We start from the raw sequence: 14,577 nt of genomic DNA, 5'->3' as shown, positions 1-14,577 counted from the left end.
CTTATAAAGAGCAAGAACTTCTACTTCTCAAATAATGTGGGATTACATACATCATCTACTCTTATCCTTATCATATAGGGGTATCACAAACTTATTATTGAATTCCACATGATTCGTAAAAGATATTAGTTGATTAATTAGCATGAGCGACAACTTTTGGTATTGTTTTTTTGTTTACAAAATTCCGTCTACAAAATAATAATTACGATTTTAATTATCTATTTTAAAATCATATATGGTATTGACTGTGTTCAAAATATATCAATTATTAATTCACACACAATCAATTTTGTAACGCTCAATGGAAGGTCCAAATCACATAGATTATACTCCAAAATGATTAGTTAATAATATAATTAGAGTCACATTAGAATCTTATAAAAAGCAAGAACTTATACTTTCTAAATAATGTGAGATCCTATACATCACCTACCCTTATCTTTATTATATGGTATAACAAACTTATTGAATTCTATATGATTAGTAAAAGATATTAGTTGATTAATTAGCATGAGCGACAAACTTTTGGTATCGTTTCCAACATGAAATTTAGCATGCACAATAATTAAGTATTTGATAAACATGCAATCCAAGGGATGAGATTCGGTGCCAGCTCAGTGGTTGGTAAGAATATGATTGAAAGTTAGGACTCGTTTGGATTCGTAAGTGATCTCAGCTCATCTCAACTCATTTCAGCTCATCTCAGCTCATCTCAACTCATCTCACTACTATTCAGCAACTTTAACTCATAAATCTCACTACTATTCACAACTCATCTCATTACTATTCACAATCCATCTCAATTCATCTCAGCTCATCTCAAATCATCTTCGAATCCAAACGTCTCCTAGTGAGTGGTATAACATTTACACGCTACATGTTCATGTCACAAATTTCACCCCCTAAACTAATTTTGAATCATCATTTACTGTATGATTAATTGTGCAACTTATTATATAGAGTCGAGTTATTCTACCGTTTAAAATAGCCCGTTCGGTTTGACTGTATTTCACTTTTTGAATTTTTATTTTTTTTATTTTTTTAATATATTTAAATATTTTTAAAAAATTTAAAAATAAAATACAGCAATATACTTAAAATCACTTCCTTCATCATTAAATTTTAAAAAAAAAAAAGAATATTAAGCTGTCAAACTGAGCGGTACATTTGGACAGCAGAGTAGGCCGCTTTTTCTATTATATATACCTATGTATATATATATAGGTGATGATGTCATCAGTGTTCTTTGGCAACATATTCAACCATATATATAGTAAATTATCTCTTATTTTTCTCTATCTGTTTTTCTAAAATAATGCTAGATACACGATTATGACGTACAAATTTCGTATAATCTTTTTAAAATAATGTGAAATCTATTGTAAAACAGTTAAATTTTTTTACTCATCTAATTTGTTTTTTCAAAAGAGAAATATTTTAAACATAAATAAATTTTATAAAAATAAATTTACAAACTGACATAATTTGATATAATATATTAAATTATAAAATTATTTTTATTATAAAATAAATATAATATATAGTATAAAACTATATTAATTTATAAATTTATTATTAACTATAGCACTTCTTTTTTTAGGAAACTGAGTGTAAAACATTAGTAGTGATCTAGCTTGCGAAGATTAATGATATATCTGTAACTTTTTTACAACTATTTTATAATTTATTTTTAATTAAAAAATAAAATTATGTTACTTCATTAAAAATAAATTTTAATATTAGAAGATTATCTTTTATTTTATTATAAAAGAGTTATAAAATAATTGAAAGGTTATATTTTTGGCTATGATTGTGGTTGGGTTGAAAGGTGGGTCCTTATAGTTAGCAAAGTCCCTAGGGGTGAAAAATTGTGTGTTTGTAACGTGTTAAGTCATAAACATTCGATTATATAAATTAATCCGAATCCAACCTGCTAAGCTAAATGTGTCAAACTTTCAAATCCTAATTCAATCAATTAAGATAACGGGTCGTGTCGTGTTAGCCATTTTGATTTGTTTAATAATTAATTAGAAATATATTAACACTACACGATTCATTTAAACTCATTTGTTTCATGTAAATAAATTGAACTAAAACGTATAACTCATTTGACCTGATTAACATAATTTCATATAAAAGTTAAAATCTATATTTCCACAATATCTTAAAAAATATATATCAATATTTTTCAAATTTTAACATATAATAAAATCAATATTACAAACCATATGATAACAAATATAAACATATGTTTAAAATTATAATCTCCACAATAAAAATAAAAAAAATATAGGCATACTGAAAAATACTAGTATTACAATTTAATAATAATAAAATTTTAAACGAGATAAAATGAATTGATTTCGTATTAAGTAAATTGATATATTATTAACCCATTTATAAGTCGTGCCTTAGCGGGCCATCCGTTTTGACTCGAACTCTTTAACATCAAATCCGATCCTATTAATTTTGTATCGTATTTGTATTAGATTTATAGATCATGCCACGTATTACTAGTTGCTACCCCTAAAAGTTCCTAGTGTCAAACAGTCAAACAATCGCTTACGAGTTGTCTTTAGCTTTTGGACACTAACAAAAAAGAAAAGAATAATGTTAGTATGTTTTTCTATTTTGTCTTATTATTTTGACTACTCGTATATTTAATTTATTTTTTTAATTATTTTTTATTTATTAATTAAAGAAATGAATATTAATATATTAGTTTTTTTTTTAATTTCTTAAAAAACAAAGGAACCACGTTAATGCTTCCACGACCTCCTCGCCAACCCGACCAAAAGATCGCCGACACCCACTCACGCTCTCACTCGCGTCTAGTCCACGTTCTTATCATCTACCCCCGTTGAAACCAGGGGCTGCCTAATCCGTATGGAGAACCACGGTTAGTTAACCGCGATATTTCATAAAATCGTGATATGATGTCGAGGTTTAAGGTTTCAAAAAACAATTGTTATCTGGTTGATTTTAAGATTTGTTTCTGTTCTGACGATAGTCTTGCTTTTTTGAGATTGGAATCAAACAGTAGATAAGAACAAAAATCTGGGTAAGAGAGAGATTAATGCTGCTGATATATATATATATATTATATATATACATATGCGCTGATCTTTATTGCTCTGAAGCGTGCCGTGCATTGGGGTCTGTCATGCCGTACTGTATACGATCGATGATATTAATGTCTCCCTTCCTGCCCGTGCATGAACGAAGTCACTGCAATCGAATCAAATCATATTCTGCAGATTTCTTCAATTGAAAAATAGCAAACTAAACCTGCAAAGCTGATTCTTTTTCGCTTTTTTTTCGTATTTGCTTGAACTGTTGTTGCTGTAACAGTTGAAGGTTTACCAGACGGGCAGACGTTGTTACCAAAGTTCATCATTCCTCTGGAAGGTCTTCTGAATTTCAAGTATTTTGTAAAACTGTTGTATTGTCATTTATTTTTCTCGGAGCGTCTGAATCCTGAAATTGATCGGAGAAGAAGAAATATCTGTCATCAAGACAAAATGTGCAGTAAAGCTCCATCTGTGAAAACTTCCAAACTTCGATAGAGGCCTTTCGAGGGAGACTGCGCTTACCATCTATTTTTTAGCTAATTTGGAGGTTCAAAAAGTGCAAAAAAGGTCTCTCTTCCAAAGTCTTTGAGTCTCTGTAAAGAGTCTCCGGCCGCTTATCTTTTGATTTTAATGCTCAGAAAAGAAGGTGAAAAAGTGGACTTTTATTTTCATAGAACCATAGCCCTCACCCAACGGTGTGAATTTAATGAAATGGTTCACTTCTTATGCATGCTTAACTTGTTTTTTTGATATTTTTTCGGTTGCTCGCAGCATTTACTGTTATACTGAGTTATAGACTGGAGCTTCTTCAAGAGCTGTGGAGTAGAAGCCTTTATTTCCTTGAAAAAAATTCCAGTATAATAATCATAAAAGAGCCTGTTTTGTTTTATCGCTGATTTTCAACTCTCAAAATTCGCATTCTAAGAATGGAGGCAGAGAAGTGCTTGGATTCTCAGCTATGGCACGCCTGCGCCGGAGGTATGGTCCAGATGCCTCCGGTTAACTCCAAGGTCTTCTACTTCCCTCAAGGCCACGCCGAGCACGCCCAGGCCCACGTCGATTTCACCGCCCTACCCAGAATCCCTGCTTTCATTCCTTGCCGAGTTGTGGCCGTGAAGTTCTTGGCTGACCCTGACACCGATGAGGTTTTCGCCAAGATCAGATTGGTTTCAATGAGAAACTCTGAGCTTGGCTTTGATGACGATCGTGTTCTAGGGTCAGGTGGGTCTGAGAATCCAGAGAAGCCCGCTTCCTTCGCGAAGACATTGACTCAATCAGACGCCAACAACGGTGGCGGTTTCTCGGTTCCGAGGTACTGCGCCGAGACGATCTTTCCGCGACTGGATTACACGGCGGATCCACCGGTTCAGACAGTGATTGCCAAGGATGTTCACGGCGTGGCCTGGAAATTTAGGCATATTTATAGAGGGACGCCGCGCCGGCATCTGTTGACGACTGGGTGGAGCACATTCGTGAACCACAAGAAGCTGGTTGCAGGGGACTCCGTTGTGTTCTTGAGAGCTGAAAATGGTGATCTTTGTATCGGTATTCGGCGAGCCAAGAGGGGGAATGGACTATCTCCAGAGTTCCCATCTGGGTGGAACTCCGGTCCCTGCCATACTGATTCACCATATGGTGGATTTTCAGTGCTTTTGAGGGAGGACAACACAGTAATGCGAAATGGTGGCGGAAATTCAAGTCCCAGTGGCAATTTGAGAAGAAAAGGAAAGGTGAGGCCTGAATCGGTTACTGAAGCAGTCGCTCTTGCTGCTGCAGGGCAGCCATTTGAGGTTACATATTATCCCAGGGCAAGCACGCCGGAATTTTTTGTTAAGGCCTCGGCTGTGAAGGCAGCGATGAGGATGCAATGGTGCTCTGGGATGAGGTTTAAGATGGCATTTGAAACTGAGGATTCTTCCCGGATAAGCTGGTTCATGGGAACCATAGCTTCTGTTCAGGTTTCTGATCCCCTACGTTGGCCTAATTCCCCCTGGAGGCTTCTTCAGGTGTTGTATTCCTCTACTACTCTTATCGCTTTGTTGAAGAATTTGGAATTATGTTGGTTGTTGAATGTGTATCCTCTTAGAAATATGTTAGATTTATTATGTTTCTTTGGCACTCAGCTTTTGATCACGTTTGTTGGTTGGGTTGAATGACATTTATTAACTTGGATATTTTCTGATCGCATTTCTTAGGCTACTTGCCTTTTGTCAGTTCGTGTTACTCTAGAATCTGAGGTCTCCTGAACTTTAATTCAGGTTTGTGGAATGCTTGCTCTAATATTACCGTTGAGCCGAGCAGAGTGCATCTTGGCTTTGTAGGATACTTCTTTGCGACACTATCTATAAATTTTCACGTTTTTCTGTGTCTATCAGAAACCATATACCTAATTTTCTGGCTGCATAGTAAAACCATTTGTGATACTGCAGATCTAGTATATAAATGTTGCCAAGTATGATGTTTATTGTGTAATGGACACATGCAACTGTACAAGTGTAAGACCCAAAATTTTACATAGGGCAGTTGAAGAACCTGCAGACAATTTATGATGCTTTGTTTAAACATTTAAAATTAAGTACACACGTTGCTTTCTCTATTATTACTCTTGAATTGGTAGAAATATTCAGACGTCAAAAATTCCTAGTGGGATAAATGGCAGACTAATTTTTCATGTCAAACTTGTGCTTGTTGTGCACCTAGAGGGATTCAAATAGTGTATCTTTTGATTCCCATCCCTCTGTAGAATATAAAATCAGTGTTCTTAGGATGAACCTTGTTTCCAAACTCTGATTTCAAGAAAGAAAAAACAGAAATTTTGGGGGAAGGGGGTGGGGTAAGTAAAAGAAAGGCCACAGTTTGTAGCTATACATAATGTAATTCTACACAACAGCATTTAATCAGATTTAAGAAAAGTATCTAACATGTTACGCAAAGCCTGACCTCAATCCATCCTGCTGCTAGTATTTTCTGCTTACATATCTACTTGTTAACAACATTTCAGGTGACATGGGATGAGCCAGATTTGCTACATAACGTGAAGTGTGTCAGCCCATGGTTGGTTGAACTGGTATCACACATTCCCACCACCCATCTCTCACCCTTCTTACCACCAAGAAAAAAATTGCACCTCCTGCAACACCCAGACTTTCCCCCCGATGGCCAATTTCCACTGCCATCAATTTCAGGCAACCCCCTTAGGCCCAGCAGCCCCTTGTGTTTTCCATCCGATAACACTCTTGCAGGCATACAGGGAGCCAGGCATGCTCAATTTGGAATATCTTTATCAGATCTCCACTTTAACAACAAACTGCAGTCAGGGCTGTTTCCAGCCAATGTCCAGCGGTTGAAAATACCTTCAAGAACTTGCAATGGCATCTTGGAAGGCGACAAAAACAGCAATGAAAACTTATCTTGCTTGCTGACCATAGGAAATTCTTGTCAGAATTTGGAGAAATCGGATAATGTGAAAAGACACCAGTTTTTACTTTTCGGTCAACCAATACTCACTGAGCAGCAGATCTCTCGGAGTTCTAATGACAAAGTCTCACAAATTCTTTACAGGAAAAATACATCAGATGAGAATCAAGAAGTGAGGTTTCTTTCTGATGGTTCAGGATCCACGCTTGAGCAGCTTTCACCAGAAAAATCATCAAGTGCTGGATCTTCATGGCACCAGGGTTTCCAAGACACTGAACTTGGGCTGGACACCGGTCATTGCAAGGTATTCATGCAGTCGGAGGATGTGGGACGCACACTTGACCTCTCAGTTTTTTATTCTTATGAAGAGCTGTACAGGAGGCTAGCCAACATGTTTGGAATAGAAAGATCAGACATGCTAAGCCCTGTGCTCTACCAAGATGCAACTGGTGCTGTCAAGCAAACTGGAGATGAACCATTCAGGTGATTTTTTTTTTATCTTAATTTTCTTTTGTTTTTCGCTATCATCTTATAGCCCTCAAGATTTGTTAGTTCTTCCTTTGAAAATCTTAGACATCTTAAATATATTTCCCTCACTTTGTTGGTATATAAATAAGTTTTGGTCTTCTCTTATTCCCTCTGTTGGAATTGCAGTGATTTTTTGAAAACTGCAAAAAGACTTACTATTCTGAAAGATTCAGGCAGCAACAATATTCGAAGGTAAACCGGGAAAAAGGATCTTGCAGTTATGATCTCTGGTTCTTTATTTGCAATCTGTCCCTTCTCATTTTAGAAAAAGTCTTTCAGGGCATTTACGATTAACTTCCCGCCCTAGCATAAATAATTAATTGCAAATACTTTTTGGTTCAATAATCATTCATTCTTCAGATTCGTGTTTTGATGTTGTTTTTCAGGACGTGGATTACAGGGATGAGGAATGCTGAAAATGGACTAGATGCATCAAACAAGACAGGTCCCTTGAGCATATTTGCCTAATAGTGTGAAGTTTGATTCTTGTTGAAAAAACTGAATAAACCATGAAGATTGCGTATTTCTTTTACAAAATGTAGTTAGGAGAAACCAGGAATGAAACTCTTCATCTTTTTTTTTTTCTTTTTTTATGGTGATGCCTTGGTTTGTTTTGAATTTTAAATGTCTACACGTTTGCTGAAATTTGGTGATTAACATTATGGTGAACTTCTCATGTCTATGTTTGCCTTGAATCCGTCTCTTCTACTTTCTCTTTCTTTTTGAGACACAATGCATGTGTCCGATTTAAATAGGTCGAAAAGAATTTGTTTCAAGCACATCCCTAGCATTACTATGAGTCCTAGAAACTAAATGCCATTCATTTTATACGTGAAGTTCCCTTTCAAGTTTCTTACCTTGGTTGAAAAGTTGTGTGCTACACCTTTTGTTAGAGTGGCGGGCACTTTGTTAATGTCATGGAAAAAATTTCATAGAGATTCATGAGATGAGGTCCAAATATCAAAATAATTCCTTGGTTCAAATGTTGTTAGTTTTGTGATGGAAAATGCTGACTTGGCACAGGGCAGTTTAGTGATAGCAAATATATACACGCGTCCTATTATCGGTTATATATGACATCTATCCTGTAAGAATAATTCTATTTGAAGGTTTTTACACCACACTCCATCTATGTGACATAATTTGATTTGGAAGATAAGTTTTAAAACTTGAATCTTATAAATCATGCCGTGTGGATGGTGTTTAGTGTAAAAAGATCTTCAAATAGCACTACTGAATGAATGTTTTGCTATATGAACTTAATACCAGGATCTCTATGAAACTTTTTTCAACCCAAGGACTGGTATAGTAGTTAATTAATGAACTACCTCTGAGCATGCTATTAAAGAATCAGCAATGGCAACCTCAGGTGAATATGCTAAACCCAAAGTGTTCATGCAGCTTTGATATTAATAGTCCTGAAATAGGGTGGGTTTGAAGAGTGCTGCCCTGAAGAGATTTTCCAATATTAAAAAAAATATATATATATATATATATATATGTTCATAGCCCTGAAATCTCCCTCTGCTTTTAACTTCACGGGGGAAGCAGTCAAGAGCCTGTGAACTCTCAAGCCACAGTTAATTTGGTACAACACTGCATTTGGGTTCCTGAATGGCACTACTTCCTCTTTGACTTTCTTGAGTTGGCCATTGCTTGCTTGTTGTCTGACATCCTCTTGAAACTGGATGAAAATAAGACTGCCGTGCCAATACTAGAATTCCAGATGCCTCTGGATTTGACCTTTTTCACAAACTGATCCTTGAGGTTGACAAAATCTCACAGAGATCTATGGTTTATTAGTTCAGCAATAGAAAATGTTGATATTGCACGTACTTATCATGTCATAACCATTCGTGCCACGTGTCTTTTTATCATTTGCTATGATGATACCGGCGATTCGCGGTATCATCATTTTTTTTATTATTAAACTAATTGAGTTTGGATGAATAGATCATTTTGGAGCCTAATCTTAGGTTCTTTATAAAAACATTTTCAACCCAAAGACTATTAAAATAATTAATTAATAAACCAAACCACCTTTGAGCATGCTACTAAAGAAGAAACAGAAGAAAAAACAACAAATACAGTCAACTTATATATGTGAAAGCTTTGATATTAGTAGTCCTGAAATCTCCAGGCAGTATGGTTTTTAACTTATTGGGGAAGCAAAAGCTAATTTGGTACAAACTGCTTTGGGGTTCTGAATGGTCACTTGCTCTTTTGACTTTCTTGAGCTGGCCTTTCATTCTTGTCCTAATCTTCTGCCTTGCCCACGGAATTCTTTAAACAAAGGGCACAAGACTTTTGCGTTTTTTCATCTTTACAGTGTAGCAGTTTTAGGAAAAAATTAAGTCTGGTTTGGATTAAAAAACGATTTTATTTCTTTTCATCTCATATAATTATTATAATTTTTTTAAATTTTTAAACAAAATATAATAAATAATTTAATTTTTTCAAATCTAAAAACAATAGCAATATTAAAAAATAATATTCTAATAATATTTTAAATATAATAAATAATTTAATTTTTTCAAATCTAAAAACAATAGCAATATTAAAAAATAATATTCTAATAATATTTTATTAAATTTTTAACTTTTATCTAAAACCATCTCATCTCATCTTGTTATCCAAACGGGACCTTAATGTCTTTATGTGTTTAACCTATACTCTTGTCAAATTATGGCCATTATGCGAACAAAAATGCAAAAATATATTGCATATAGGGCCAAATGCTTAACTCACAAAAATATATATTTTAATATATAATTTTTGAAAATTAAATAATATATGCAATTGAAGTTAAAGTTATAAAATTGAAATATATATATATATATATATAAGAAATGATATTTACAGTCTTAATATGTGTAAGTTTCACGCATTTTCTTTGAAAAAAGTAGATAATATGGAACTCACGTAAAAAAATTATTTTTTAATAATGGATCCTACTTTTTTTCAAATGGAATGTACAAAACTTGCCTATTCTAAAAATGTATATAACATTACTATATATAAATATATCCATATATATAATTGAATTAGTAATTTTCTTTTGAAATTAGGAGTCTTTTAGTTTTCCAAGTAACGCAAAGTTTGTGAGGTTTGTTTCACTTGGATATGCAGTTATTTTAAATAAAGAAATGCTATAAGAAAACCTTATAACACACCTCTGCCCAACTAAACTAATATGTGATTTGTTATTTTTGTCATTCTATTTAAACATATACATATTTAAACATTAAGATAAAATGACAGAAATGACAAATCACATATTGATTAAATAGATGTATGTAGTATAAAACTTCCATGTAGAAATTTTCTTTTAAATAAATCAAAACATATTATTTAATGCTAAAAAAATAATCAGAAACTAGTTATGCCCTAAAATGCATGTTGATTTGAAAAAGCAGTCTTCTGAAAATGACCATCATCGAAGTTCTTCTTGGCAAAAACCACAACCAGTTAATTAAATATTGTACAAAATACTTTCAACCAATGTTTTAAATTTCGTACCGTATCAATCGATATGGTCGGTATTTATCGTACCAAGTAGTGATCGGTATAGGAAAGGTATTTGTTTCGTTTCGGGTCAAATACCAGTCGTACCGGTGCGTTTCGATCAATAACGGCCGATTTTTCGTGTACTGGCCGAAATTATTTTTTTATAATTAATGTAAAAATTCTAACTTTTTCATAAATTTCACTCCAATTCTCACATCTGAATATTATTTTCTTAAGTTTTTTTAATACCCTTTTTTCGAGGACTGAAAATCAAATCCCTACTTCCTTTTTCGTGATGAAGATGAGTAATTATTTTTTTAAATAGTTGGATTGAGAACTTAGAAGTATTATTGAATTTTATAAATATGTGTTTTAACTTTTTAAAATTTGTATTGATGTTATTTTGAACTATAATTTATATATATATAATTAATTTATTATATATAGACTATCTCAAAATGATATCGATATCAAAATATTTTATTTCAATACCTTGACCAAAACAGCCAATAAAACGATATTCAAAACTTTAGTTTGAACCGCCTTTCACTCGATCCCTAGAAAGCATCGGAATTGTAACTCTCTTTTTTTTTTTTTTGGGGTAATTTTGCTAAAACCGAAATTTTTGTATCCTTAAATTACTATCAAATGGCACTCTGTCCAAAATCTTAAGTTTTTGGTGGTGTTAAGAATGACATTTATTTCCCGTACCCAAATATTTGTGTGTATATGAAAAATTTATCTGTAGGGTTTATTTTTTACATACCCAACACAATGCTAATGTGAAAACATTCCACATAAACTATGTTAAGAAATTATTGGTGTTTTGGCTTTTTTAAAGTTGTAATGAGTTTTACTATAAATTGTGTGTCAACACAAAGGCAGCGTGTATCAATATATATATATATATATATATATATATATATATCAGTTCTGCTACAGGTACCCGTATTTCGGGTACCCGTTGGGGAACCACTGAGGTGGCGTTAGCCACGTCAGTTTAGTTTGAATACGAAATATTAAAACAAAAAAAGAAAAAGCAGAAAGAAGTAGACGGAAAGGGGAGAAACGAGCGCGAAAATTGTTTCTGAAAGCCTAAAAGCAAAAAGCATTTTGCGGTGAACCCATTCTGCGCAATAGCCGTTCTTCATCGTGGTCCAATTGAGCTGAAGACAAAAGCACCAGAAAGAAGTTTGCGGTGAAAAGAAAAGCCCCATAAACCATTTCGCACTGAAGAAGAAAAGCAACAGAAATTATTTTGCAGAGAAACCATTTTTGTGGGTTCCGAGTTCTGAAACGATTTTGCTGCGAAAAGAAAAGCGGGTTCTTCGTTTCAAGTGAGTGCCGTCGTACCCATTCCGTATTTGTTTTATTTTTTTTCTATTTTTCTTCATCGTGTTCCATCTTCCATGGCCAGATGAGCATTTATTGATTTTTTATTTTTTTATGTTTTATGCATCTAAGTTTTAGTTGTGGGTATGAGCATTCTTTTGTATATTTTCTATTTTTTTATGTTTTATGCATCGTGTTCCATCTTCCATGGCCAGATGAGCATTCTCTGTTTTAGTATTCTATTTCTATTTTTGTATATTTTTCGCCACTGAGTGTGATAGTATATTCCTCAAGAAACGATACCCTCAGGAATTTATTGAACACAGAACACATGAACACAGAGAGTTTTCATGTTCTATATAAACTCTAGCATGATTCACATGAACACAGAGATTTTTTATTGAACACACGAACACTGAGTTTTCATGTTCTATATAAACTCTAGCATGATTCACATGAACACAGAGAGTTGTCAGTTTGGGATCCACATGTAGACCATATCACATTGCCATAGAAATGGTTTCTCTGCAAAAGGTGATCAATGACACCTTGGAGAAGAGCTGGAATTGGCTCTATCGTGCCTGTAAACATAGAACACAAATAGCAAGCTTTTTTTACAATTTGCAGTGGTGTATGTCATGGTGATTTCATGGATCATAGCATAAGTTGGACGGCAAAAAAAAAAAAAAAAAATCTATTAGATTATAGAAGTCTCACTAGTTTGATTGTTACTTCCAGCTTCCTCTGTTATTTGTCCAAAAATTGGAATTCCAAACTGAATCAGTTCTCTCTTGTTTCCCTTCATCTGTTTATTGAATAGAATAAAGGTCTCACCTGTAGATTACGTAAGATAGTAAGATTTCGTAAACAAAAAATCCCATAAACTACCAGCTGTTTGTAGGACAAGCTTTTCCACACAACCATCATGTTAAAGAAGGCAAGGGAAAAAAAACCAAGAGTAATCTCCGAAAAAATTGCGAAGAAGTAAGAAAGATACTGAATCCAGAAGGTCCCTCAGTCTCAAACAAAATTTTGTTTTAATGAAAAGGCCTCAAACATTAAACACATTAAGATCAGGATTGGCATTAGCATGAATAGTTACACCATAAAAATGATAGATTGTTAAACATGGGTTTATATTCAACTTCAAACTCTTTCTTTGCGTCTGGTCAGGACCCTAATATGGCCTTAGTTCAACTCAATCCAACTCAACTAGGTATCAAATCCAACTTTTCAGGTTGGCTCTTCAAGAGACAATTTTACTAGCTTTATCTTAAAGACAATGTTTCGATCACAAATGAAATTGAAAGTCAATTTCAATTTTTTATTTTTTATTTTTTTTCTTTAATCAGAAGGATAAGGCCTTAACTCACCCGAGAGTTCTCCATGGTGTCCAGCTTCCCGTAGTTCATTAACAAAGTCATTCAACTTAAAGAGCTCTGTATCAGTGAATACGTCTTCATATAACTTCAACCCTTTCACAACATTCACCTGCCAGTTGCAATCATCTGCAATCAGTAATAGCAATCCAGCTGCTATTCCTTTATAGCATAAGTACTACAGGATATCAACTTATTTGTTTTCAGGTTGTTAATGGGAAAGCATTTGATTTAACTGTATCAGTGATTTAAAGCCTTTAAAATTCACAATTTAAATCAAATGCTTGCCATGCCTTCTGGCCAAAGTTGTGAGGATTTAATGCCAGGAGGGACCAGCTTGGTCTGTGACATCATGTTGAAAGAGATCCATGAAATGATGAAATAGTGAATCAACTCTAGAAATTATCCGTCATGCATGATCTATTGTAAATATGCTTTTTTTTTTTTTTAAGGAAACAAGACCAACATAATTCTTGACAAATCCCTATTGATGGTCCCTCCCAGAAAGTCATCTAGTGTTGCTGGCTTTGCTGCCATTATCCAAGTTGTTTAAAAAAGAACACCTAAAGATAGATATAGCACGTGCGTTTTTTTATTTATATATTAAAGCTTTTTAGTTATATACATGTATATATGTTTGTTTTATTTCAATATTTTTCAAGATAGATGACATCTCGTTTTTAATTCCTCATCCTCACGTAGTCCATGCAATTGGTCCCACTAAAAACCAACAACTAGTAAACATTTATTATTCATACCTTTCACTACATTCTAGTTAGTGGTCATTAGAATTCAGCTCTTCATCATTTTGGTTTCTTTCTTTAGTTTATTCATATTTCCAACCACAGCATAGCCTTTTGTGTAAATTATATATATATAAGCCGTTTGGATACATGCATGATAAGAAGTAAAATTGTGCAATGCTTTGTTGGTATGTGCAGTAATTAGCTTGCCATGCCTTCTGGCCAAAGCTGTGAGGATTTAATGCCAGGAGGGACCAGCTTGATCTGTGACATCATGTTGAAAGAGATCCATGAAATGATCAAATAGTGAATCAACTCTAGAAATACTGAAACGTAGTTATCTACTTGACATCATGTTTATTTTCATTCAAATAAACATGAATTTTGAGTTAAATCTAGAATTTTTTATTCCTTCTTTCTATGGCAACAACGGTTCAGGAAATTTCCAAGATGGTGGAGAGTTCAAACTCTAAAATCACATGACTTTTTTTCTTTATTGCTTTATTGATCTTTTTTTTTCTTTTTTATTTTTGAGAAGAAAAAATAATTCGTGGAATTATGCAGTTTATCTCCTCTCGGCATGGAAAAAGGGGAAGAAGA

General features: G+C 33.7%; 1 protein-coding gene and 1 long non-coding RNA gene across 3 annotated transcripts; one reads left to right on the top strand and one right to left on the bottom strand.

Moving 5' to 3' along the window:
* Window positions 1-3,087: 3,087 nt before the first annotated feature.
* Window positions 3,088-7,641, top strand: LOC118344528 (auxin response factor 18-like). Of its 2 annotated transcripts, none has more exons than XM_035685475.1 (5): window positions 3,088-3,638; window positions 3,843-5,077; window positions 6,073-6,971; window positions 7,143-7,208; window positions 7,403-7,641. In XM_035685475.1, the coding sequence occupies exons 2-5, from the start codon at window positions 3,998-4,000 to the stop codon at window positions 7,482-7,484; spliced, it is 2,127 nt and encodes a 708-aa protein (XP_035541368.1). In that variant the 5' UTR covers window positions 3,088-3,638; window positions 3,843-3,997; the 3' UTR covers window positions 7,485-7,641. The 2 variants fall into 2 exon arrangements, with proteins under 2 accessions (XP_035541368.1, XP_035541367.1); XM_035685474.1 differs by having other exon boundaries at window positions 3,088-3,717.
* A 4,700-nt stretch (window positions 7,642-12,341) lies between these two features.
* LOC109014042 lies at window positions 12,342-13,439 on the bottom strand. Its single transcript, XR_004798342.1, has 3 exons — window positions 13,229-13,439; window positions 12,573-12,689; window positions 12,342-12,436 (listed from the first exon to the last, which is right to left on the bottom strand). It is a non-coding gene; the product is annotated as an uncharacterized LOC109014042 (long non-coding RNA).
* Window positions 13,440-14,577: the final 1,138 nt, after the last annotated feature.

Source organism: Juglans regia, chromosome 14 (genome assembly GCF_001411555.2).
Source record: "Juglans regia cultivar Chandler chromosome 14, Walnut 2.0, whole genome shotgun sequence".
NCBI lineage: Eukaryota > Viridiplantae > Streptophyta > Magnoliopsida > Fagales > Juglandaceae > Juglans > Juglans regia.
Note: the sequence above shows the minus strand (reverse complement) of the source record. Positions and strands in the feature narration are given on the sequence as shown.

Excerpts from the sequence above, each read along its gene's own strand:
- LOC118344528 (XM_035685475.1), top strand. The coding sequence starts at position 3,998 with ATGGAGGCAGAGAAGTGCTTGGATTCTCAGCTATGGCACGCCTGCGCC. Across the intron at positions 5,078-6,072 it reads CCCCCTGGAGGCTTCTTCAG|GTGACATGGGATGAGCCAGA; the intron begins GTGTTGTATTCC and ends ACAACATTTCAG. Across the intron at positions 7,209-7,402 it reads GGCAGCAACAATATTCGAAG|GACGTGGATTACAGGGATGA; the intron begins GTAAACCGGGAA and ends GTTGTTTTTCAG.